This window comes from Bos mutus, chromosome 4 (genome assembly GCF_027580195.1).
Source record: "Bos mutus isolate GX-2022 chromosome 4, NWIPB_WYAK_1.1, whole genome shotgun sequence".
NCBI lineage: Eukaryota > Metazoa > Chordata > Mammalia > Artiodactyla > Bovidae > Bos > Bos mutus.
Window position 1 is genome coordinate 5,368,243 of NC_091620.1, and position 26,707 is coordinate 5,394,949.

The 26,707-nt window shown below is 47.7% G+C and overlaps 1 protein-coding gene across 2 annotated transcripts in view; it reads left to right on the top strand.

Annotated features, from left to right (window-relative positions):
* The window catches only part of UBE3C (ubiquitin protein ligase E3C), a 115,503-nt gene that overhangs the window by 59,966 nt on the left and 28,830 nt on the right, over positions 1-26,707 (top strand). Inside the window, exons 14-18 of one of the 2 annotated variants that reach the window (XM_070368994.1) lie at positions 8,557-8,661; positions 9,714-9,801; positions 10,094-10,191; positions 11,042-11,174; positions 21,182-21,429. In XM_070368994.1, the coding sequence (XP_070225095.1) occupies positions 8,557-8,661; positions 9,714-9,801; positions 10,094-10,191; positions 11,042-11,174; positions 21,182-21,429 (672 nt within the window). The remainder of the gene's footprint in view (positions 1-8,556; positions 8,662-9,713; positions 9,802-10,093; positions 10,192-11,041; positions 11,175-21,181; positions 21,430-26,707) is intronic. The other variant, XM_070368995.1, reaches the window with a different exon arrangement.

Below are 26,707 nucleotides of genomic sequence, written 5' to 3' on the forward strand. Positions count from 1 at the left end.
GGCCTCAAAATGATTCACTACTAGTTTATTAAGGATTGCAGGGGTTTTGTTTGTTTTAAAAATTAGCGTGAGCATTCACCTTTTCTGAAACAGGATTGTCTTTAGGTTTCAAATTGAGTTATGAAGATCTGAATTTAGAGCAGACTTGTTTGAAGACAAGTTTTTGAATAAGATTCCTCTTCTTTGTAAAGATTTTGTTGTTATCGTTCTGCCTGCTGTTGAGCTAAGCCCACCCCCCACCAAAAAAAAAAAAGAAAAAAATCAAGGCACGGTCTCTGAACAGATTCAGCTGATATTAGTTATTTTCTTTTCAGAAAAAATTGTCTTTAATATGAAGTAGAATTTAACTCTCAGTGGTTGCTGTCTCAGATGGTGTTCTGAGGACTTCACAGGGACCAGTCCACGCGAGCGGTAGTTCTGTGAGGAGGGCGCTGCAGGCGTCCTCGTTTTACAGATGGGGACACTCAGCCCGGGGTGGCGTAGCCAGCGTGTGGACTGTGCTGCTCCTCTCCACTGCCCCTGGGAAGTGTGACGACGAAAGTTTAGCATTTCTGTATGTTTCAGTGTCACATTTGAGGTGAAGAATTCAAGGAATCGAATCCACCAAAGAAAGCAGTAGCATTTTGCAGTAATTGCCTGCATTCTGCTGATTTTGACAGAGCTGCGCGTGAGGAGACCTGGCTCCTCCAGCCACCAGCCATTTTCATTTTTTAGCTCCTGATGGTCCTCCCAGACTGGTCTCCTAGAGGGGCTCTGGGGGCTGGTCACAGAGCAGACTTCTGAGTGGATGGGGGCATCCTTCTTTGTCACTGTAGGAACCGAGGTCAGTTCTGAGCCCCACACTGACACTGCTAAAACAGTTTGTACGTTTATCAAATTTATCAGCTTCTCTCCGCATGTAATTTACAGCTGTGACTGCGTTAGCCCTGGCAGGAGACAGGAACTCCTGTTTGATGTGCTTTTGTGAGCAGCTGCCAGGCTGCCCTGGAGTTACCCCGAGGGGGGAAGTTGTGCGGGAACCTGCTTGCTTACTGCGCTCATCTGTGCGCAGAGGGACTCGGAGAGGAGGGGCTTTCTCCTACCTGGTGGTTGATTTGGATTTTTCAGTGTCAAAAAGACTGTTTAAAAAGTGAAAACAGAAAACCACAGCAGTGCCCTAGCTGTGATTGAACCATGCTATCATTGACTGTCAGTGTGACCAGTGAGGCAGATCCAGGCTTCCTCTAAAGTGGCCGAGCTGCCTGCCATGTCTTTGTCTTTGAAAGTTTTTTTTGGCTTTGGTTTTGCCTACTCAATAAAGTGGATACCTTAAGAAGTAATTTTGTAGTGTTTTAAACATGCTGGAGAATACTAATAACTAAAGGCTCTATAAGACTAGGTTAGCCATCGACAACAGGAATCCGTATCAGATACTTAATGACTTTTATGGGCTGGGGTGTCATTACTGTCAATTATTTTAAACACACACAGTGTTTATCCCCAGAACCCTGGCTCTGCGCTGTGCTGGGGAGCCATAAATGAAATCGGGCAGTCCCTGTTCTTCGAGCATCACTACATAAGGAAAGAGACTCGGCAGGAGAGCTGAGAGCACGCAGGATAGACACACAACCGCTGAAGTCATTCTGAGCTGAGGGTCACATGGGGAAAACCATTCTGGCCTTCTGTAAGAGAATAATCTTAGAGCTGGTACTTCACTGGTTTTTCTTGTATTTTGTTTTTACATATTCTTCATTAGGAAATCAAAATCTAAAAAACTCTTTATTATATATTGATCACATCACACATTTACCCAGTTAGATACCCGTAAATCATGTGCCTTGTCCTATGCTTTGTTTTAAAGTTTTAAGGTAATTACCTAAGATGTTTGATTTTGCCCACTGCATTTAAGATCAGAAGATTATTACAGGCGCCTTTCCAATTGTGGAGTATATATGCTTTTCTTTGGTTGCACTAATAAAGCTAAATATCAGTGATCTCCTCTTAGAAATGTCATAGTTGAGTGTTCATAGCTTTAAGTCCTCATCAGATATATTATTTATGTGTGTAAGTTTATTTTATGATGTAAAATGTGTATTGCTTAAGAGTATTTCCCTAAGGTCAAGATTTTCTTGCCATCTTGATAGCCAGTGGACTTTAAAACATACAGTAATCTTGTGAAACAGTGCATGTTAATTTAAAACCTTGAGCTGGGACAGTTGTCAGGTGTGACTTTCATGAGACATCTGTGTGTTTCTAACCAGTTGTCTGCTTGGTCTTTGAACATTGGGTTTAAGGGACACCTGCTCGTGGGTGTCACTGCTTGGTTTCCAGCTGTGTGGCTGCCTGGACCCCAGCTCCCTAACAAGAGAGTGGCCCCGGGGCCCTCAGCAGTGACAGCCCGGAGTCCCGGCCACCAGACCACCAGGGAATTCCTTTGTTTTTCACTGTAGTGGCATATAATCAGTCAGACGTAACAGTTTAGTGCATTTCTGAATATTTGCTTAAACAATCTTGTTAGTTCTCGAGTATTTATCTAAGGTTTAGCTCCAGCATGGAAGAGCATGATACGGGAGCCGAGTGAAACGCATGCATAAATGTGAAAGGGCGCATTTATACTGTGACAGTCTCCTAAAGCTGTGTGTTGCGCTGGCGCATCTCAGTCACCCTGGTGTTCACTTGTTGGCTGCCTCTGTTCATGTTTCTTACTCACTGGTTCTCGGGTCTCACTGTCTCAGGGTCTCCTCAGGGCCGGTTGACAGCTGCTGCCTGGAGTTAGCGCGGCTGCTGCTGGTGCCCTTTGCGGGTGCTTGTCAGCGGAGGCTGCAGGCCCGGGCGCAGTCAGTCCCGCGGGGCAGGCGTGGTGGCTCCTGTCTCAGTGTGCGGACTTGCACCCCTGTGACTGGAGGCCTGTTCACGTCTAAACCTGCCAGTCTTTCTGTGTCCATACTGTCTTCTGTAGCAGGCATATCTGCGCCGGGAAATTTGATAAAATTTACTGAGAGGAAAACTGTCTTTTTGATCTCAACACTGGGTGTCTGTTGATCCAGTTTAAACTTGTTACTCCAGTTTTCATTGCCTTTGACATCTCGCGTCACTTCATGTGGTTTTTTAATGGTTACTTCTGTGAGCTTTGGTTTTTCAGCACTAAATATTTCTAGCAGCTGGTGGTACTAAAAATGAATGTACAGAAAGGGAATGTGTTTAAAGGTGTTTTGAAATCACAGAATTTGAGTTTTGTCTGACTCTTTGTGACCCATGGACTGCATCACGGCAGGCTTCCCTGTCCATCACCGTCTCCCAGAGCCTGCTCAAACTCATGTCCATTGAGTCGGTGATGCCATCCAACCGTCTCATCCTCTGTTGCCCCCTTCTCTTGCCCTCAATCTTTACCAGCATCAGGCAGGGTCTTTTCCGGTGAGTTGGCTATTCGCATCAGGTGGCCAAAGTATTGGAGCTTCAGCTTTAGCATCAGTCCTTCCAATGAATATTCAGGGTTGGTTTCTTTTAGGATGTACTGGTTGGGTCTCCTTGCAGTCCAAGGGACTCTCAAGAGTCTTCTCCAACACCACAGTTCAAAAGCATTAGTTCTTCAGCCCTCAGCCTTCTTTATGGTCCAGCTCTCACATCCATGCATGACTACTAGAAAAACTATAGCTTTGACTGCATGGCTTTGTTGGCAAAGTAATGTCTCTGCTTTTTAATATGCTGTCTAGGTTTGTCATAGTTTTTCTTCCAAGGAGCAAGCATCTTTTAATTTCATGGCTGCAGTCACCATCCACAGTGGTTTTGGAGCCCAGGAAAATAAAATGTACCACTGTTTCCACTTTATCCCCCATCTATTTGCCATGAAGTGATGGGACCAGATGCCATGATCTTTGTTTTTGAATGTTGAGTTTTAAGCCAGCTTTTCCTCTCTCCTTTCTCCATCATCAAGGGGCTCTTTAGTTCCTCTTCACTTTTTGTCATTAGAGTGGTATCATCTGCATATTGTAGTTGTTATTTTTCCCAGCAGTCTTGATTCCAGCTTGTGCTTCATCCAGCCCGGCATTTCACATGATGTGCTCTGCATATAAGTTAAATAAGCAGGGTAACAATATACAGCCTTAATGTACTCCTTTCCCAATTTTGAACAAGTCCATTGTTCCATGTTCAGTTCTAAGCGTTGCTTCTTGACCTGCATACAGGTTTCTTACAAGGCAGGTCAGGTGGTCTGGTATCCTCGTCTCTTAAGAATATTCTACAGTTGTGATCCACACAGTCAGAGGCTTTAGCGTACTCAGTGAAGCAGACATAGATGTTTTTCTGGATTCTCTTTCTCTGATCCAACGGATGTTGGCAATTTGATCCCTGGTTCCTCTGCCTTTTTAAAATCCAGCTTGTACATCTGGAAGCTCTCGGTTCATGTACTGTTGAGGCCTAGTTTGAAGGATTTTGAGCATTACTTTGCTAGCATATGGGTTTCCTTGGTGGCTCAGCAGTAAAGAATCTGCCTGCAATGCAGGAGACCTGAATTCAGTCCCTGGGTTGGAAGGATCCCCTGGAGAAGGGAATGGTAACCCACTCCAGTATTCTTGCCTGGGGAGTTCCATGGACAGAAGAGCCTAGCAGGCTACAGTCCATGGGGTCACAAAGAGTCAGACAGTACTGAGTGACTAACACTTTGTTCTCATGTGAGATGAGTGCAATTGTGCGGTAGTTTGAGCATTCTTTGGCATTGCCTTTCTTTGGGATTGGAATGAAAACTGACCTTTTCCTGTCCTGTGGCCACTGCAGTGTTTTCCAAATTTGCTGGCATATTGAGTGCAGCACTTTCAGAGCATCATCTTTTAGGATTTGAAATAGCTCAGCTTGAGTTCCATCACCTCCACTAGCTTTGTTCATAGTGATGCTCCTAAGGCCCTCTTGACTTCACACTCCAGGATGTGTGGCTCTAGGTAAGTGATCATACCATCGTGGTTACCAGGTCAATAAGATCTTTTTTTGTATAGTTCTTCTGTGTATTCCTACCACTTCTTCTTAATATCTTCTGCTTCTGTTAGGTCCATACTGTTTCTGTCCTTTATTGTACCCATCTTTGCATGAAATGTTCCCTTGGTATCTCTGATTTTCTTGAAGAGATCTCTAGTCTTTACCATTCTATTGTTTTTCTCTATTTCTTTGCATTGTTAACTTAAGACGGCTTTCTTAACTCTCCTTGCTGTTTGGAACTCTGCATTCATATGGGTTTTTCTTTCTCTTTCTCCTTTGCCTTTCACTGCTCTTTTCTCAGCTGTTTTTGTAAGGCCTCCTCAGACAACCAGTTTGCCTTCTTGCGTTTGTTTTTCTTGGGGGTGGTTTTGGTCACTGCTTCCTGTACAGTGGTACAAACCTCCGTTCATAGTTCTTCAGGCACTCTGTCCACCAGATCTAGTACCTTGAATCTCTTTGTCACCTCCTCTGTATGATCATAGGGGATTGAATTTAGGTCATACCAGAATGATCTAGTGGTTTTCCCTACTTTTTCAGTTTAAGTCTGAATTTTGCCATAAGGAGCTGATGATCTGAGCCACAGCCAGCTCCAGGTCTTGTTTTTGCTGACTGTATAGAGTGTCTCTATTTTCGTCTGTGAAGACTATAATGAATCTGATTTTGGTAATGATCCTCTAGATCCAGTTAAATTTTCATGGTTTCTTAAAATTTGTATTTTTCTCTACAAGTTAGAAAAAATAGTTTAAATAAAGGACAAAAATGTTCTTAGGAGATATGACATTTCTAAAATATTTTGGAAATTCGTCATGGCTCATATTGCCAAATATAACATACAAGAATATGTGTCACCCAGTTAAATTTGGATTTCAGATACACAGCAAGTGCATTTTAGATACAAGTATATCTTGTGTGATATTTGGGGCACATTTATACTTTTTAAAACCCTGTATTTGAGATACGCTTTGAATAAAGCAATATTTGAAGATAGTCACACTAAGAGTTCTGTTTGCTGCTTGTCTGCGAGTCAGCTTCACTGGCTGAGCCATGCTCTCCCTGCGTCTTCAAGTCTGGTTTCCTGTCCGCTTTCAGAGGCGCTTTTCCGCAGTGGCTTCTGCTGCCAGCCCTTCCTTGCTGGCGCTCAGGCCCGGCTCACCCTGTGCCTTGTCCTTGCCTCCTTCCTCCCCTCCCCCACACCCATCTTTCTCTTTCCTTTCGTTTTTATAAGGTTTTATGTATGTATTTCCTTCGGGCTGTGCTAGTCTTCATTGCTGCAGGGCCTTGGGAGCAGGGGCTGCTCTCCAGTGGCCATGACACGCTTCTGGTGGCGGCGGCTTCTCCTGTGCAGCGCGGGTTCTCGGGCATGCGGGCTCCGGGGCTGTGGCTTCCAGAGTTAGCTGCTCCGTAGCATGTGGGTTCTTCCTGTATGAGGGATCAAACCCGGGTCTCCTGCACTGGCCGTTGGATTCTTGACCACTGAGCCTCCAGGCAAGCCTTCTTTCCTTTATTTTTGAAAGAGGATACAGTGATACCAGGATAGGACATTTTATGTTACTTCTTTTTCATCTGTAGAATATCAGAGTATGGAAAGGAATGCCTATATTGAAAGTGTATGTTCGGTTTCACAGTAATTTAAAGTAAATTATGGCATTAATTACTTCTGAACAGTTGGATCATGTTTGCCACCTCTGGAACAGAACGTCCTCGGCAGGAGAGGTTGGCCGGTGTTGAACGCCAGGAGGTGGAGGACAGCGTGTCTCCTGGGGTCAGGCAGCTGTGGACGTGAGCAGATGACTGCTCTGCAGAGCGCCATCTCCTCAGCTGTGCTGTGCGGAAGTGTCAGGACTCGGAGGGGATGTGGGGGTGATGGGTGAGGGCCACAGGCGAACGGGTGCCTTTAAATAAACAATTAACTGTCAGAAGGCGCGGCTTTTGTCAGCAGTTGTGGGTGGTGGATAAATTTCAGCACAGGAGCTGTCACACCTGAATTCACTTAGAATACCAGTGTGGGTGTATGAAAGGAGAGATGCTGTCCACCGTGCCCAGGGGTCCTGCTTCTGTCCCCACTGTTAGAAGGGTGCCTGCTGCTGCGCTCCGTGTGAACCCCGCCGAGTTTGTCCCGAACCAAGAGAGCACGCAGAATGTAGCTCACCAAGGTATCCTTCCTCCTGGGGAGCAAAACTGAGAGACACCCGGGAGTCAGTGTGATAGGTCATCGGCCACGCCCTGCTGTGACCAGCAGTTAGCCAGGTGGAACCGGACTCTCAGGCCACTTCCACTGCGCTTGCTCAGTCGTCATCAAGCACCGCCTGTGTGTGGCCTAACCCCCGAGCAGGTGCCGCAGCCGCGGGTGGAGGGTCACACGCTCTCACTGCTTACCTGTGCTGGTTTCTTGCTGATTCAAAAAGGACATGCCATAGCATCACAGTAGGCTTTAAGATGCCGTGCAGTGGACGTCACAGCAGAGTTGGCAGCATATGCCCACCAGTGTGAAAGCTGTGTTCTAGATCTTGAGTGGTTTTTACTGGTGTCGTTTTGACCGGGTGGCCGAGCTCCTCAGGTGTTACTTTTTCTCTTTCCTGGTTATATGATCCAGCTGGAGTCTGTGTCGGGGAGGCCTGAGATAGCAACCAGGGACCCCTTCTCTCCCACTTTGGTTGGACACAGAAGGACATTTCCTAATGCTTAGTTCAAATTCTATTTTACTGAATTGGAAGCAGTGTGTACAGAAGCTTGGCTGACGATCAGAAAACACGGTCAGAGTCACTAAGTACAGAGTGCTTGCAGGATCCTCTCCTGCTTACAAAGGCCTTGGTCTTGTGAAGACGCTTTGGTCTCCCTGTTTTGTGTTGGTTTATCTTTGTTTACTACACACGCATTTCTGTTCCGTGTGTAACTTGGTGTCTTCTGAAGCCCGACAGTACTGTTAGGGTCTTTAATCGCACATCACAGGGTTTAGCACTGTCAGTCGGGGGTGCCGACTGCGCTTCTAGGCAGGCGGTCGTATTCCGTGTCGGGGGGCTCACGGCAGGGCTCTGTTTATGGAGGGGCTGATGTCCCCTGAGGGGGCAGCAGTGTGGTCTGGGCTGGGATAGCGCGTGGCGTTGGGCAACCAGAGCGTGCGGGAAGGCTTTCTGGAGGAGGGTCGGCTGGGCTTGTGTAGAATTCAGGGGGTGCAGACGAACGGCAGAGGCTTCCGTCCAGGGACACTGGAAGCACCTCTGGAAGGTGCAGAAGGCGCGTGTAGGATGCTGCCCCCCTCCCCCGCACCTCAGGTAGAGCGCTTTTCAGGAGAGTTAGCGTGCTTTAACCTCAGGAGAGCCGCTCAGGTGAGCTTATACATTGCCACGTTGTGTTTGAAAAATTGCCACCTCCCTCGTAGCTTTTAAAAGTCAGCCCTTGCACGTTTGCGTCATTTTCTGTCTTTGTACAGAAGCTTCCTCCTGTGGTCACAGAGCGAGACCCTCCTCCGTGAGCGGGTTTGCTGTTGGGAGCAGCCCCTCAGGGAGGACCCCCGTCCTGGGCACTGAGGGCAGCCATGCGTGCCTCTGCCTCCAAGCTGTGCGGGCGTCCCCGGGCTGCCTGCCTCACCTGGTCCTGCTCCCCCCTCAGGTCATCACCAACCTGGTGAAGATGCTGAAGTCCAGGGACACGCGGAGGAACTTCTGCCCCCCCAATCACTGGCTGTCAGAGCAGGAGGATATTAAAGCAGATAAGGTATTCCTGGAAGATCTTTTACATATTTTTCATTAAACTTATTTTTTCAGTTTGTATCTTTTCTGAGAAGAATAAATCTTTTAAGGTTATTTATCATGTAATTAACAATTAGGAGTAAACTTTTGTTGCTGACTCTTAGATCACAGAAATCGTAACAATATTACTGGCTGACACATGCATCCTGCATTTGTTGTTAATCCTAATTTGCTTTAAACCACAAAGTGTATTGACGTGTAATGGTTTTTTGGGGGAAGTTGAAAAACTTTTGCTTTTATTGTATCAATATATTTTTGGTATTAATACTTAAAAGAGATGGAAGTTATTTGTGACTTTCTAAAGGGACAGAGACAAATGTGAATATTACTAAGATCTAGATGTAAAGTAAATTCAGTAGTGTAACCTGTTCTGAAATAATGAAAATAACATTACCAAAGGACTCAGGGTGTTTTTAAACACATGACTGGATTCATCTCAGAATCTCGGGGCTGGGGGCAGAGAGTGACTGGGCATACAAGAAGCACGACTACAGAAGTGTTAGAGAAGAGACACATCAGGAGTGTCTCAGGAGCATGGCTCTGTCCGCACACACGCTGCATCTTTGCATTAAGCTTGTGGCTGGCGCCCAGGCTGAAGAGCTGCGGCCGGTCCTGTAGTGGTGAGGGCCTTGGGGTCGTGGGCCTTTCTGACGGGTCGGATGAGGGGACCTGAGAGACAGTGGGTCAGTACTTACAGCCTTATTTGGCTACTCACTCACACAACTTGTTTTAGTCATGAGAACGTGAATATTTGGTAATGGTAATAAATTGCTAGATTTTAAGGTGATCTGGTTTCTTTGTAAAGCAGTCATTTTGTGGTGACTTACTATGTCCAGATATTACATGTTGTTGACTAGAGCAAGTAGCGATTTCCCTGGAGTGTGTTTAGGAAAAATAACTGCAGTGTGACAGTGTGAAAGCGTGGCCCGCGTTGGGGAGAGTGTGAGAAGGTCTCCTGGGAGGGAGCGGGCGGGTCTGAAGCCAGGGCCGCGCGCTGAGCAGGCTGTCGCCCCGCAGGTCACCCAGCTCTACGTCCCGGCGTCCAGGAACGCGTGGCGGTTCCGGCGGATGGGGAGGATTGGGCCCCTGCGGTCCACGCTGGATGGTGAGTGCCCTGCACCCGCGCACCCCCGTGCCCTGAGCTGGCCGAGCATGGGCTGTGTGCTGCCGCGTGCACCCTCCGGGCTCCTGGCCTGTGGTCTCTGACTTTAGTCAGCCGGGTCAGGAGTGTCATCGCCGGAAAGCGCCTCGTGCCTGGGTAGCCAGCCCCCACCGCCCCCGCCCCGGCAGCCCCAGTAGGGCCCCCTGTGCCAGGGTGTCTGTGAGTGCGGCCTGGCAGAGCACAGCCCCGAGTCTGGAGGGGACAGGCGGGCTCACAGGGCATTCTCTGGTTGCAGTAGGTCTGGAGTCTCCGCCGCTGTCCGTGTCTGAGGAGAGGCAGCTCGCCATCCTGACCCAGCTGCCCTTCGTGGTTCCGTTTGAGGAGCGGGTAAAGGTATGCTTCCAGTTGGTTCTTTGCAGATCGACTCAGCCAGTTCAGTGTGAAAAAGTAACACCAGTGGGAGATTTTCTAAAGCCGGCTGGTGCCTGTGATTGAATAATATATTTTCTTACTAGATTGTAATAGTTGACCATGGTTTATGAAAGCATAACCCAACCAAATACCTCTTGAAAGATGTTTTGTTTGTATTCACCAACTTACTTAGCGAATTTCTGAAAACTGCCACACTTCACTATTTACAAAACAGCTTCAAGAGGGTGTTTTTAGGCCTGCCCACTTTTCTCACAGAACATTTGACACTATTGACATTTCTTCATTAAAACACGCACATTAGCACAACATTGTAAATCAACTATACCGGTAAAAAGTAAAAAAGGAAACCTCACACACACTCGCACAGTCGTACACACATGGTGTCACATGGCTCCTGACCGCCCTCTGCTGGACTTCTAGCGTAAAACCAGCTACTGGGTTTTTCTCACCCGGGGGCTCGCCCTACTGATACCAGCATCAATGCACTGCTTCTCTCAGCTGCTCTTCTTTCTGCTCCACCTGGAGTTGTATAGAAGTCTCTAGAAGGAAGTACCGAAAATGTGCCACAGCATGAGATTTTAAAAGTTTGTTGTGAAGTGGGGAAAAGGAGCAATATTACATAAATACTGCACATTTATTGATAAGGCATAACATCAATATTTGGTATCTTGGCCTTTAAAACTTGCCTCAGAATTTATGCCTCAAAATTTATTAAAAGAGTTAAGGTTTATTTAACAGTTTCTTCTTCTGGCTGCTTGTGTTTATAACAAAATGTTGTTTTCAAGTAAGCTTATAATTTCTCCTCTGTTAGATCTTTCAGAGATTGATTTATGCAGATAAGCAAGAAGTTCAAGGAGATGGTCCATTTCTGGATGGAATTAATGTCACAATAAGAAGGAATTATATTTATGAAGATGCTTATGACAAACTTTCCCCTGAAAATGGTATATATCATTCTCTGTATGTGTTCATATGGCAGGGGGAGGCGGAGGGGGGTATAGGAAAGGGTGATCATTAGAAAAATTAGTGTTGATCGTCTTATTCTGTGATGACTGTTTAAAACAAATTACGTCAGATTTGGGGGAATGCATATCTATTATCAAATAATAATTCTAAGATTGGCAAGTACTTATTGCTACAGAAGCCTTTGAGATATTGCTTTTGTTTTTGTTTAAGATAAGAAACTCTTCCTGCCCCCAAAAATGTCTTTAAAATTTAGTTGACAAGCTATAATTATAAAAATGTTGGTGGAGAGGCATATACAGACTGTATTTTGTTTATAACAGTCTATGTAAATATCATAAAATGTAAGCCAAGTTAAATATACTAAATACCATTGCAATCCAAATTTCTTGATAAAAAGGTAAGTGTGCTTCAGTGACACTTGTATTAGATAAAAGAGAATTACATCATGACGTTAATTTGGACAGCGTTTAGAGGTGAATGACACATTCTTGTCTTTGTTAATCTTTGGCACTCAGCTTAACAGTGTCACCGATGTGTTTGCTGATAGTTCAGCTTCAGAATTTGGTGTCCGTGCTGTCACCTGAAATGAGTGTTACATTGGTGCAGGTGGTGCGAGGCTGTCAGATGTGGGGTAGCAGTTGCCTGTTCTTCTAGGGCAGCAATTTAAGTTTCTTCCAGAAAAGCAGAGCCTCTCATTTTGAATATGTTCTCTCTTCTCAGATAAAGAGCTGTTTTTGTCATTTTGTAGGAACGGCAGAGGAAGGCTGACATCAATCACTTGTTCCCTTACTCTGTTCTCGATTTTGTGTGCAGAATTTTTGTTTTTCGCATAACTTAGTTTTGTTACATAATCTATGCTGTAGCCCGCTAACGTCAAGTATCGCAAACTGAGGCAGACTTTGAGCTCCAGTCTGACTGCAGACTGAGTGCTCCACTGTGCAGGGTACTCTCACCTGGGACGTCATGTTTTCAAAGCTTTTTGTATAAGCGAGGCAAAAACCAGATACCCTGATTCCTAGTCTAACACATTTTGGGGAAGAGCAAAAGCTCGCCCTCCTTTGGGACCTGCAGCTCCTTAGAGGCGAGCCACAGTAGTTGTGCTGTGTCCGTGTTGCTGTGCTGGCAGTCCTCTGTCTGTCTGTCCCGCTTCACTGAGGGCCTCGTGGTCTAAGCCAGGGTCCCCACAGCTAGCGCTCAGTAGATGTTTGTTGAACTTGTGTTTGAAAACAAGAAAAACGAGCTGTAACAGGGTGTTAAATTGGCCACGATTGGCAGAGTGTTCAGGGAGGAGCCGAGGTGTGCTTGATGCTGGAGGCTTCCTGAGACGCAGGACGTGAGGCAGGACTTGGGAACCAGGAGCCCAGTGCCGCGTGAGGGGTCACGGGGGAGGGTGTGGCTGTCCACGGCAGACCCGCTTCTGTGCTGGTGAACCAGGGCTTCCGGCAGGGGCTCGAATATGTCTGAGCTCTTCAGCCAAAGTGAGACTGTGTGTTAGCAACAGTTTTCAATTAACTCTAAAAGTGTTTCATGGAAAGTATGCCGTTACTGCTCAATGACACAAGCCCCAGATTCCTAATGACTGCTTAAGCTTGAGAGTTACTCAGAAGTTGGCCACACGCCAGCTCTTCAGTCGTGCATGCTGATAGTCTCACCGAGTTTAAAGAATTTGGAAAAATCATATAATATCTATATTACAGTGCTTTAAATCCTTAAAGTGTTCTTTAAGTCTGACCTTATCAATTAAGTTTTAAACCATATATTTGATATTTTGTTATGCAGATTGTAAAATTAAATATCATCTTAGTATGTTTAATTTACTTACGGAAAATTGGTTTGAAGTGCTTTGTTGCCTAGTCATTTACATGTAATCAATTAATATGGTTTTTCCATATATCATCTAGTCACAGAAGCAAATAGTAGCCATTCCTTATGGGCTCTCGTATCTCATTGTCGTCTCAGAACAGTCTTCTGAGTTGTGGGTTTCGCCTCCTTTGACATGCGAGCTGACGTGGTGGAGCTCAGAGCAGCTGGGTGGTCTCTCTCACAGTTGGGAGCTCGGCGAGCAGGGTGATGTGTGTTTCTCCGTGTGGACTGTGGGCAGGGAGCGCGCCTGCCCTCGGAGCCCGTGGCTCTGAGAGAGTGGAGCAGGCGCCTCCCACCACGGCGCTCTCCGTGTGGCCCACTGTGTGGGGTGGCGGCTGGAGCCATGCTGGGCTCCGTTCCTGAGAGCACGCTCTGCTCCTGCGTGGTGGTTTGGTTTTGTTTAATGGGCAAGATTTGTTACCTTGTTTTTCTGAAGAAGAAATGATAACAGGGTAAAATCAATGTCCAGTTGACCCTTGAACAATGCAGGTTTGAACTGTGCAGGTCCACTTAGGCAGATTCTTTTTTTTTTCCCAAGAAATACACTGGCAAACTTTTTGGAGATTTGTGACAATTTCAAAACACTGGCAGATGAACTACTACTACTACTAAGTCGCGTCAGTCGTGTCCGACTCTGTGCAGCCCCACGGACGGCAGCCCACCAGGCTCCCCCGTCCCTGGGATTCTCCAGGCAAGAACACTGGAGTGGGGTGCCATTTCCTTCTCCAGTGCATGAAAGTGAAAAGTGAAAGTGAAGTCGCTCAGTCGTGCCCGACTCTTAGCGACCCCAGGGACTGCAGCCTACCAGGCTCCTCCATCCATGGGATTTTCCGGGCAACAGTACTGGAGTGGGGTGCCATTGCCTTCTCCCAGCAGATAAACTACTCAACCTAGAATACTGAAAATATTAAGAAAAATTTGTCATGAATGCATGAAATATATGTAGATGCTACTCTGTTTTATCACTTGTTGCCAAAAATATGCACAAATCTATTATAAGAAATTAAAATGTATCAAAACTTACGGAGACACTCAGAGGACATCTGTAGGGCCCCCGCAGCTGGGAGGGATGGAGACAGGCACCAGGTGCTGGGGGGAGTCGGAGCCGTGGGAGCCGCCTGTCTGCATGCAGTCCACCCGGACGATCAGGGCCGCCTCTGCTTGCTGCTGCCCGAGCCCAGTGTAGCCGGAAGCTGAGCCCCACCTCCGCCTGAGCACGCCCCGTGCCAAACGGAGTCCAGTGGAAACGTCCCTGTGTCTCCCTCATGGCAAGCGCAGTCCCGTGAGCCCCAGAGACTGCTGCTCATGGCGCTGGGTGCACTCCCTGGGCGCAGGGAAGAGGTGGGACGCTCCTGGGAGATGTCCAGCTGTCTGGTCTGTGTCCGCAGCTGTGAGTACCACCCCTGCAAGGCAAGGAATCCAGCGTGAGGACCACTGTCAGGGAAAGGGAGACAAAGGAAAAGAAATGTGTGAAGATGTGGCAGCAGCTACATGCAGGCACAAGAGCTTGGCACTTCTTGTGACATCCCTTATCTCGTATTGAAGGCGTGCTCAGGACACCATAAGAAAGGCATTCCTGCAGACACGATTTGAGAAAAAGCGAAGTCCAGATGTATAATAACGTTTTTTCTTCTATGCATGCTTTTACTAACTCTGTTTAATTTCCAGTGACGTTGATGTAATTAAAAATTACTAAGCAATTGTGATATGTTATTTTCATAATATTTTAAGTTTACATATTTATTTTTATAAAATTCAGGATGGCTTGATGAGTGTAGAAAGCAGTCTGGGTTTAAAGGTGCCATGAGGACAGGAGAAGCAGCACCTGGCCCCCACGGGCAGCAGAGCGCTCCCCGCGCCATCGGGACGGTCACTGAGAAGAAGGGACAGCTGCCTGAACAGGGCTCCAGCCAGACAGCGGTGCCTGTTCTGGGAAAGACCGCCCCAAAGGACAGTTAGTAGAAAGGAGGGCAGGAGAGCACCAGTGTTGAGGCAGGGCCTGTGCGCCTGTGCTCACTCACCCCCAGCAGTCCATCCTTCAGTGGGATGGTGGGAGGGCCAGGACCCGAGGGCCCTTTTTCTGGATTGTTCTGTCAATGCCTGGTCCTTACCGTCAGGAAGCACCTGGTGGTTCAGAACGGCCTTCACGGGAGTTCTGACCTCGGGCGGTGCCCGTGGCCGCCAGACCCCGTGAAAGTACAGGAGGGTCTGCTGGCTCACAGAGCACGTCTCTAATAGAACCTCTAGGCTGGGGCCATGGGGACCTTCCAGGCTCCGTGCACATGGTTCTCCAAGGAGAGGCTCGTCAGCAGAACCCGGCAGAGAGAGCATCACGTGAGCTTGGGAGGACCATACCCTGGAAGATGCCATCCTTGCTGGAGAGAGAGCCAAGAACGCCCCCAAGCGGGGCAACACATTCCTGCTGGAGAGGCGTCCGGATGCGTCATGTGACTTCACAGGACTTCCGGCTGAGCCGGTGGGGGAAGGCATGAGAGGGTTGGGGGTGGTGACAGGCGTGGGGGGCCTCGGAGCAGGCTCTGGGCAGCCAGAGGACTCCATGTGAGGGGAGCGACTGGGCAACGACTGCCTCCAACCCAGGCCCGACGATGAGGAAGAGACGCCAGAGAGGCAGTGGAGCCGGGAGACGCACGGCAGACGCCCGAGCAGGGCCTTCTGCTCGTTGAGGACGGCTTCTGACTTGTGTCACGCCCTGGGTCTTCTGGGATACGGGCGCCTAGACTACAGCGAACAGTGGGAGTGGGGTCGGTGCTGTACAGACGGGTTCAGAGAAGAGCAGAAACGTCGGGGCAGAAGCTGTGAAGTGTCTCCGTCAAGTTAGGCCAAATGGGCCTGCCCCTCCTGTGCCCTCCACCACCTGCCTCTGCCATCCCGGGCAGCAAGACCACCCCTTTTCCTGCTCCTCCCCCCACCCCCACCCAGCCTAAATGAGCCTGAAGACAGGAGGGGGCAGGCTTCTGTAATGAGCCATTTCCACTTCATAGTAAAGAATCCATCACGCCGCCCAGTAACACGTTAGCTGCTGTGTATGTGAGCTCCTTCCTGTGAAAACCCGGTGTCTGTATAAGAGACTGCAGTGTCTTCATTGTTGTCCTTGTCACCCGAGTGTTCATCCTGCAGACCGTCCTGGGCAGGACTTGCAGGGAAGTGGGCAGCCTGTGCTTTCAGAAGCATAGAGTGAGTGATGCTGACCATAAAATTAATACCGTGTTAGCTTTCTTCCTGTTTTGACTTGGCCTTCAAAGAGCTATATTACCAAACACTCTGCGTCTCTCTCTCATGATTGAGGAAACTGCTAATCACCTTATCACCACGGGTAAGGGGTTTTTAAAACATGGAACAGTGGTACCAGCCCCGAACGATGAGCAGGACCGTAACAGTGTACACTGTAAACACTCCTCGGCGTTCGTTCCTTAGTGCACAGGCTAGACTACTGTACAGCGTGTTCCTGATGCTTCTTCTTCACGCCTGAGTCATTATACCCCCAAACAAACGGGGATTTCTTTTTCACATGGTTGTTCAGTCACTAAGTCACGTCTGACTCTGTGATCCCATGGACTGCAGCACGCCAGGCTTCCCTGTCCCTCACTGTCTCCTAGAATTTGCTCTTCCCTGGTGGCTCAGATGCTTTCTAAGGCCCACTTGACTTCACATTCCAGGATGTTTGGCTCTAGGTGAGTGATCACACCATTGTGATTATCTTGGTCATGAAGATCTTTTTTGTATAGTTCTTCTGTGTATTCTTGCCACCTCTTCTTAATATCTTCTGCTTCTGTTAGGTCCATACCATTTTTGTCCTTTATCGAGCCCATCTTTGCATGAAATGTTCCCTTGGTATCTCTAATTTTCTTGAAGAGATCTCTGGTCTTTCCCATTCTGTTGTTTTCCTCTATTTGCATTGATCGCTGAGGAAGGCTTTCTTATCTCTTCTTGCTATTCTTTGGAACTCTGCATTCAGATGCTTATATCTTTCTTTTTTTCCTTTGCTTTTTGCTTCTCTTCTTTTCACAGCTATTTGTAAGGCCTCCTCAGACAGCCGTTTTGCTTTTTTGCATTTCTTTTCCACGGGGATGGTCGTGATCCCTGTCTCCTGTACAGTGTCACGAACCTCCGTCCATAGTTCATCAGGCACTCTATCTATCATTCCCTTAAATCTATTTCTCACTTCCACTGTATAATCATAAGGGATTTGATTTAGGTCATACCTGAATGGTCTAGTGGTTTTCCAAAGCTAGTGGAGGGGATGGAATTCCAGTTGAACTCTTTCAAATCCTGAAAGATGATGCTGTGAAAGTGCTGCACTCAATATGCCAGCAAATTTGGAAAACTCAGCAGTGGCCACAGGACTGGAAAAGGTCAGTTTTCATTCCAATCCCAAAGAAAGGCAGTGCCAAAGAATGCTCCAACTACCTCACAATTGCACTCATCTCACACGCTAGTAAAGTAATGCTCAAAATCCTCCAAGCCAGGCTTCAGCAATATGTGAACCATGAACTTCCAGATGTTCAAGGTGGTTTTAGAAAAGGCAGAGGAACCAGAGATCAAATTGCCAACATCCGCTGGATCATGGAAAAAGCAAGAGAGTTCCAGAAAAACATCTATTTCTGCTTTATTGACTATGCCAAAGCCTTTGACTCTGTGGATCATAATAAACTGTGGAAAATTCTGAAAGAGATGGGAATACCAGACCAGCTGATCTACCTCTTGAGAAATCTGTGTGCAGGTCAGGAAGCAACAGTTAGAACTGGACATGGAACAACAGACTGGTTCCAGATAGGAAAAGGAGTATGTCAAGGCTGTATATTGTCACCCTGCTTATTTAACTTCTATGCAAAGTACATCATAAGAAACGCTGAACTGGAAGAAACACAAGCTGGAATCAAGATTGCCAGGAGAAATATCAATAACCTCAGATATGCAGATGACACCACCCTTATGGCAGAAAGTGAAGAGGAACTAAAAAGCCTCTTGATGAAAGTGAAAGTGGAGAGTGAAAAAGTTGGCTTAAAGCTCAACATTCAGGAAACAAAGATCATGGCATCCGGTCCCATCACTTCATGGCAAATAGATGGGGAAACAGTGGATGGAAACAGTGGCTGACTTTATTTTTCTGGGCTCCAAAATCACTGCAGATGGTGACTGCAGCCATGAAATTAAAAGACGCTTCCTCCTTGGAAGGAAAGTTATGACCAACCTAAATAGCATATTGAAAAGCAGAGACATTACTTTGCCAACAAAGGTCCGTCTAGTCAAGGCTATGGTTTTTCCAGTAGTCATGTATGGATGTGAGAGTTGGACTGTGAAGAAAGCTGAGCACCGAAGAATTGATGCTTTTGAACTGTGGTGTTGGAGAAGACTCTTAAGAGTCCCTTGGACTGCAAGGAGATCCAACCAGTCTATTCTGAAGGAGATCAGCCCTGGGATTTCTTTGGAGGGAATGATGCTGAAGCTGAAACTCCAGTACTCTGGCCACCTCATGTGAAGAGTTGACTTATTGGAAAAGACTCTGTTGCTGGGAGGGATTGAGGGCAGGAGGAGAAGGGAACGACAGAGGATGAGATGGCTGGATGGCGTCACTGACTAGATGGACATGAGTCTGAGTGGATTCCGGGAGTTGGTGATAGACAGGGAGGCCTGGCGTGCTGTGATTCATGGGGTCGCGAAGAGTCGGACACGACTGAGCGACTGAACTGAACTGGTGGCTCAGATGATAAAGAATCTGCCTGAAGTGGTTTTTTACCCAGTGTTTGATGCCTGGGTCGGGACTGTCCCCTGGAGGAGGGCAACCCACTCCAGTCCTTGCCTGGAGAATTCCATGGACAAGGAGCCTAGGAGGCCACAGTCCATAGGGTCGCAAAGAGTTGGACACAACTGAGCGGCTAACACCTCCCGTTTGTGCATTGCGTGATGTCAGGTGTTAGTAGCACAGCGTCTGCAGGGCTGTGTGCCGGGTAGACGGTGCTGCCGCAGGTGCTGACAGCCCGGTAGCGGCTCTTGGAAGCAGATGATGTACACTTGAGCTGGCAGCGAATGAGCACAGTGCTGTGAACGTATTCTCTCTTGCTTTTGACTTTTGTAATAACGTGTTTCCTTTTTCTTGCTTACTTCATCGTAAGAGTACAGTATGTAGCTTGTATACCATATGAAATGTGCTAATTGACTGTTTATGTTATCAGTAAGAGAGGCAAAAGTTACACGTGGATTCTCAACTGTGTGGACCCGACTCCTGAATTGTTCAAGGGTCAATTTACTTAGCCCCCCGCCCCCCCCCGCCAGTCTTACCTCCATAAGTGGGTGCTTTTAATTTGTCTTTTGAATCCAGTGGCAAGAAGACTAGATTTGATTCTAAAAAATACTGTGTTGCTGTGTCCTGTTGTTTATAGAAGTGAGATCTGGGGAGCCACAGACCCTCAGCTCCAGCCAGAACTGAGAGGCGGCTTCTGTGAAGTCTCTGAGATAGACCCCTCCTCCCCTGCCTGGAGTGTCAGTGCCAAGATTCGAGCCAGCAGTTAACGAGTGTGCCTTGGTTGAGCATTTCCCAGTTAAAAAACGTTTATTTACACTTAGAACTTTCAAAATATAATGCTGCTAACTGCTGACATTCAGTTTGAGAAATACTGTATGTGATGAATGGTTATAGTTGTCCTTAAAGCTGAGTATTGAGAGGATGGATGTACAGGTGGTGTTGCAGCCATAGTTACCTGCTTAGAATTCTCTCTGAGAATGAACATGTTTGGTAATTGATCAAAATAGATGGAAATAGCATGTCTGTGGAACTCAGCCATCAGTGAAAAGCCCTTCATTTAAGTATAGTTAGATTTTAAATAGTGTGTGTTAAACTACAGCCCTGCCCTGACACTGCTTGCTGCGTGTCCTTGGATAAGTAGTTCACCATCCCTGTCCTTGGCTTCATCACGAGGGAATGGGCTGTTCTTACCCAGAGATTGTTGGAGTGTTGGAAGTGGTTGGTGTGTGTGTGTGCGGTTCCTGGCGTGGGTTCCTGCCCGGGGTAGGAATCAGAGGTGGCTGTGTGCTCAGCAGGTACAGCATTTGTCCTCCCTGGTGGGGTGGGCGGGCCTCCGTGCAGGGGCGGTCAGGGGACACAGGCTCACACCCCAGGTCCTGGGACCTTAACGCTGGCTCTTGCATATCGTGGTGTTGAGGTTCAGTGGAACCTGCGCTGGCAAAACCGCTTTCCAGGCTATTTCCTGGAGGTCCCCTGGTGCCTTGAGATGCTTTGGGTCGGACATGTGTTGAGTGACTGCACACTGCCTGAGCAGTGGCCGCGGCGCAGACCTGCGGTGGGTTCCGTGCCGGGTACCTGAAGGGTGCGGGTGCAGCGGGAAGCGATGCAGGACGCGGGTTACGCGGTCAGACACGCCTGCTCGGGGATTGAGCCGGGCAGGGCCTCTCTGGCTTGCGGAGTTGTCTTTCATGGCCTGTGTCTGGAAGCCCACACTGGAAACTGCCGCGTTCACTGCAAGTGTGTCTGGGGCCTGGGGTCCTGCTTCCGCGCGCTGTCCTTACGAGGACCGTGTGCAGATGTGTCTCGCGTGTCAGGCAGGCTTCAGCTTTGCGGTGTTGTTTTTTTTTTTTTTTAATTTAATCTTGTGGCATATTATATAACCAAAATCTTTACCTGTTTTTCAGCCAAATGTTGTTTTAAATGACGATGCAGCCCCTGGCGCTCTCTCATGTCCTTCACTTCTTTAGAATGTTTGTGTGACGTTAGCGTCAGCGACTTCTTTGTTTGTCTCTTTGTCTTCCTTGGCGACTTTGTGGGCCCGTATTATCCTCAGGTCCTAACTCTGCCCGCTCCCCTGCTAGTGTTTGAGTCTGTTACAGTGAGGGGCGGGGTTCGCATTTTCCCCTGAACACCCGCCTGCTGCCCCTGCCCGCTCCATTCTTGAGCAGAGTGGAGGAGTCCCGGGAAGACCGGGTCAGCCTAGCTCATTGTCTCCTCTTAATGTTGGGTTTTTTTAAGCCTTGCGTTAAAATAGTTTTAACATTCTTGCTCCCCTTCCCTAACTTCCTGTAATACCAACTTGTTTTATTGCTTTTTAAAAAGATATTTTCTCCTCACCCCACCCCCCTTTTTTAACAGAGCCTGACTTGAAAAAGCGGATCCGTGTGCACTTACTGAATGCGCACGGCCTGGACGAAGCCGGCATTGACGGTGGTGGTATTTTCAGAGAGTTTCTAAACGAACTACTGAAGTCAGGGTTTAACCCCAACCAGGGGTTCTTTAAGACCACTAACGAAGGGCTTCTGTACCCCAACCCAGCCGCTCAGATGCTTGTGGGCGATGCCTTTGCCAGACATTACTACTTCCTGGGCAGGATGCTCGGAAAGGTAACGTACATTCGGTGTGAACGTGGGTCCCGACGCGGGTGGTGACGTGTGTGCTCCTGTGTGGCTGCTGTCTGCTTCCTTCAGGACCTCTATTCAGAGTTGCTTACGTAATTTTGACGAACCCCTGAATAGTGTTTTCTTTTATAGCTATATTACGTGCATACATACATTAAAAATTATTGGTGTAGGAGAAGGGGGAGAGGACTGGAGGAGGTTAACCTGGGCAGCTACAGTGGCAGTGGTGAAAAATTTTTAAAAATTTACATGCGTAGAAAATAGAGAACATAGTTACAAAATTCTGCTCATACAAGTCTTACCGTTATGACCTGCTTGCATAGGTGGTGTAAATATTTTAAGTCTTGTCACAGTTGCTCTTGCTGATAACTAGCATTGACAGTGATTCTTTAAGGTTCTGCGAAGTGTTGAAAGTGTTGTGAGGCAGGGCCGTGGCCGTGTGCCGTTTCTTTGGACGTGTGGTCCCTTGAGGATACTGCGGTAGCGCTGCAGTGACCAGAATGTAGCACCGGATGGTGTGCACCGTCTTGGCAAACAGAGCTTACCCTTTGTTGTAGATGAAAGGAAAGTTTAATTATATAACCTGGTGGAGACTTCGTATTTAGCGATGCAACTTTGAAAGCACATGTTCCCATTGAAGTCAGGAGCAGGACGGTCGTCGTCACTGAAGTAGACCGGCCCTGGCCCGTCTGCAGGCTGCTGTAGCACGGTGCCGCAGTCCAGGCAGCTTACCCCCCCGCACAGGCTGACTTCTCACAGCCCGGGGCCGGCCTCTGGCTCAGGGCACCACGTGTCCTGTTTGGTGCAGCCCCCGTCCTGGGCCGTGACTGGTGCCTGTGTCTTCACATAACTCCTGTGTCCCCACATGGTGCAAGGGCCCGGGGAGCTCCGTGGGGCTTCTCTGTAAGGGCGCTAACGCTGTTCATGCGAGCCGCACCCTCATGACCTAAGCACCAGGGGCCGCATCTCCCAGCACCGTCACGTGGTGGGGCTGGGGAAATCAGACCGTGGCGTGGCCCGCGGATGTGCCAGGCAGAGCCCACAGGTGCATAGCTTCTGTCTGGTTCTTTTCCTTCCCATTTGAGATGGTGGAGAGGAATGCCTGAGGCTTAACTGCCATCCACCACATTTTTAGAGACTGGATTGTAACACAGGGACAGGAGTCAGTTCATCTTCCGAAGGTCAAAGGAATGACCGGAGGCAACTCGGAAACTCAGGGCAGCGGACTGCAGCCCCTGACCAAGTGTCCTCCTCTTTCACTGTTTAAGAAGTGAACAAGGCTCTCCTGCGATGTGGCCGAGCCGGCTGCTTTCCTTGTGGTGGAGCAGGTGGGCACAGCTGGGCTCTGTGCTCTTGGGCCCTTTCCCTCAGTGGGGACACAAAGGCTGGGGTCTCCGTGGCAGGAGCGGGCTCCCCGTGCCCTGACCATGAAGCCTCTGTTCTCAGCAAGTGCTGGGGTGACGGGTGTGCTGGTTTTAGGGAGGCCCTGTGGAAGCATGAAGACAGCGGTCTCCAGTGGCGGGGACAGCAGCCCAGCCCCGGCGCTGGTGCCCGGGTTCCTGGAGACGCGTGTGAGGACAGAAAAGTGACACTGGATTCGTGAGCACGTTTTTGTGTCCTGGGTGTTTTTCTTGGTTTTTTTTTTTTTCTTGTCCTGGTTTTATTGAGATAGAATTTGCCAGCCATGCAGTTCACCCAGTTGAAAAGCACAGATGAGCGGCTTCAGTGCATTCACAGAGTTGCACGGTCACCGCCGTGAGCGTAGGGCATTTCCATCGCCTGGGTTAACTCCTCCCCCTCCAAAAAGAGACGAGGCAGACGCCGGCCGACTCTCTGCCTTTTTCTGCAGGTGTGCCGTGTGTCTCCTGTGTGTGCTTCTGCACGTGGCCTCTGGAGTGGCGGCCTCTGCAGTTGGCTCGTTTCCCTCAGCCCGTTTTCAAGGGCCGTTCAGGTTTGAGGTGTCAGGACTGTGTTCCTGTTATTGCCAAGTGGTCCTCGGTCCTGTGACAACTGCGTTATGGAACCGTCCCTCAGTCGTGGACCTCAGGGTTGTTCTGGGTGATGTTTTTAGGGGGCAGCATGATAGAAATGAGTTCTTCGGGTGCTTATGGGGGAGGGGGTGGGAGGGTTACAGGTGGATTGTGTTGGCCTCTCAGCAGGCCTGGCCCCCAAGGGACGAGAGAGGTTCTGGAGAAGGACAGTGGACGGGTGGGTTGGCATTCCCAGGGGGGGTGGCCGTCTTTGGTGAAGTGACCATGGATGCAGAACCAGACGGTGGGTGGCTTGGGATCCTGGGAGACTCTGCAGAGAGCTGACGAGCAAGTGCCGCGCCCTCCAGGGACATGCGGCGAGCTGCCCTGGGCTGGGCCGGGCTCTGCCCCATGGGGTCGTTCCGGCAGTGCGGTGGGGCGCGCTGGGGCGTCCTGACTGAGCACAGCGGGGAAGGCCACAGAGGAGGGGTCTCCGTCTGAAGGAGAGCGTAGCCTGGAGGAAGCTGAGCAGTGCGTGCAAGGCAGCTGTGGGGTCAGGGAGGTGGGCGCAGGGAGGGCACGGTTCTCCTGGCGGCGGACACACAGCCCAGGGGGGCAGACCGAACAGGAGCTCCGCACAAGGATGCAAGGTGGGCAGCCCAGGAGCTCTGTCATCCTGAAGTAATTTAGAGACTAGTGTTGCGGTGTAATTTTCTATAAAAGTTAGTCAGAACTACAGTAAAGTTCAACTTTATCATTGTATTCCTTTATGCAGCGCGTTTGCGGTCTGTTCCATGCAGTCCATGCTGTCTTCAGCAGACCTCCTCTCTCCCCCTGGAGCTCCTTGGACTCAGTGGCCCGTTAGAGAAGCACCCTAATTAAAAATCGGGGCCTGCAGAGCAGACGATGCTCTTGTGACTTATTTGAATTTCACATTCCGTGAAATTCTGCCTTTTTAAGGAGTTTAGTTCAGTGATTTTTAGTATGTTCCCTGAGCTGTGCAGCCATCACCACTAAGATTTCAGAAGGAAATAGTAAAAAAGGAAACCTCATGTTCATTAACAGTTACTCCCCTTCTGCTCCAGTCCTGCTGTCCTGGGCCACCACTAACCTCCTTTCTGTCTCTGCAGTTTGCCTGTTCTGGACTTTTCCTGTGAGCCGAGTCGCGCGGCACACGGCCATTCACGACTGGCTTCCTTGCCTTGGCGTAATGCTTTCAGGGTTCCTCCACGTGGTGGCGTGTTATCCATGCTTGTTTCCTTTCTTGTCTAGTATGTCATCATGCGAGTAACTACCACAGTTTATCAGTTCATTATTTCATGGAGGTTCAGGTTTGGCTCTTATGAGTAATTCTGCTGTGAACACTCATGTACGAGTTTTGTGTGGACACTGTGTTTGCGTGTTCTGTTGCGTGTGGGTGTCTGGCCGTCCTGGCACTCTTGCTGAGTTGGCCACACATGTGCGGGTTGTTTCTCCTCTGTTCCACTCCTCTCTGTGTCCAGCCTTCTGCCAGGGTGACCCTGTTGTGATAGTGTGGGTGTGTGTGCATAGTGACGCTGCTCACGTGTGTGTGTGTATCTGTGTGTGTGTGTGTGGGTGTGTGTCTGCATAGTCACGCTGCTTGCGTGGGAGCTGCCCTGAGAACACATCTGCTGTGAAGCTGCAGATCCAGAGGGGAGCAGACCCTCTTAATCCTTCGTTCTGGAATGTATCAGCTCTGTAAACCAGATTCCAGGTCCTACAAGTGGAGTGTGTATAAATGCTGTCTTAATAAAGGTCTTGAAATTAAATAAAGTTGAGACAAAAGCAACAACAAAACTGTAGTTGTTTGAGAATGGTACTTAATTTAGTTCCTTATTTTAAAGGTTTTACTTGTATAATTTTCTGCAAGGGAATTCTTAAGGGAGCACTAGTTTCTAAAACATATCTGACTATAAATGGTTAAACTTTGTACCAACATGTTAGAAATTGTCCAGATCTAAGTGAGTGTAGTAGTATAGCACTAATAGTGTGGTATCCGAACATTAAATCTTTAAGAGAAGAAAATTGTCTATTGATTGATTATGATATTTATTGGGTCATAATGTATTTAAATTTTCTTTAATGCATATGTTAGTGATTGTTTACTGTGATGAAGTGCAGCGAGGTCCTCAGGAGCACTCCTGTATAGGAAGAATTACCTCATGTCACTGGTCACTTCTCGCTAAAAGTTCCATTAGCAGATGATTCCTGCTCTGGTGTGGGTTGTGATTGCATTTTATCGCCTGTAAATCAGACTCTGGACAGGGAATAAATAAACAGTTCAAGGATGTGGTAATGTCATCTTGAACTTTTTTTTTAAACAGATAGAAACACCTATGTCCATTTAAGCCAATTAAGTTCAGAATATTTATTGGAGGAAATCTTTTATCATATTTGAATTCTACTTGGAAATTTTTTTTCCCCTTGCTTTGGAATATTGATTTAATTGGAACAGAATGCCTATAAATCAGGTTGTTTGATAATATCCTGGTCATATATTTCAGATTTTTAATTAACAGATGGTAAAACTTCAGCATACTTTATAATTTTGTATTTGAGTGGAATTCAGTCTACACTTAATGAATCATAGACGTAGTATTGACAGTTAACAGTTTATCCTGAGATTTTTGAGAGTTGGGAAAATTTATTTTTCTATTCATTAGAATCTTTTTATAGAATGCTCACTGAATTTGCTGAGGCTTTGAAACTGTCGACTGAGGTGAATACTAGTGATTTAAGTTACTTTGGTCCTTAAATGACAAAGCTTCTGTTGTATAACATCTTATTTTGAACTCACCAACTCATTAAGGGTCAGCATAGTTGAGCTGCTTCATCTGATTGAGCTCTGAAGTTATTGTATCTTTCCTTTAGGTTTTTTTAAACATATCATTCAGCTAATAGTTGATCATTCTGTGCTAAGCACAAGTCTGCCAGTCATGACTTGCATGTTGAGACTAATGTTAAGACTCTTTTTATTTAGAGGTCAGCGGATTTCAGAAGCAGTAGTATTGGCTTTCTGAATCTCCCAGTTAATTAGCCACAGGGATGATTCACCATGAGTTTCCTCTTGTTGACCTTCAGTTTTTTTGAGAAACAGAAAAATCAAAGATCATAATTAACAAATATGTAAAACTTACAATTTATAAGTGATTACTTATTTGACGCTTATCCCTTCGGAGAATTGTACTGCTTTTATAGCATTCTAATCACAATTTATATTCTTTTCCATTAAAAGCAACGCGTTCCCAAATCTGGAGATTTCTTCTTCTTCC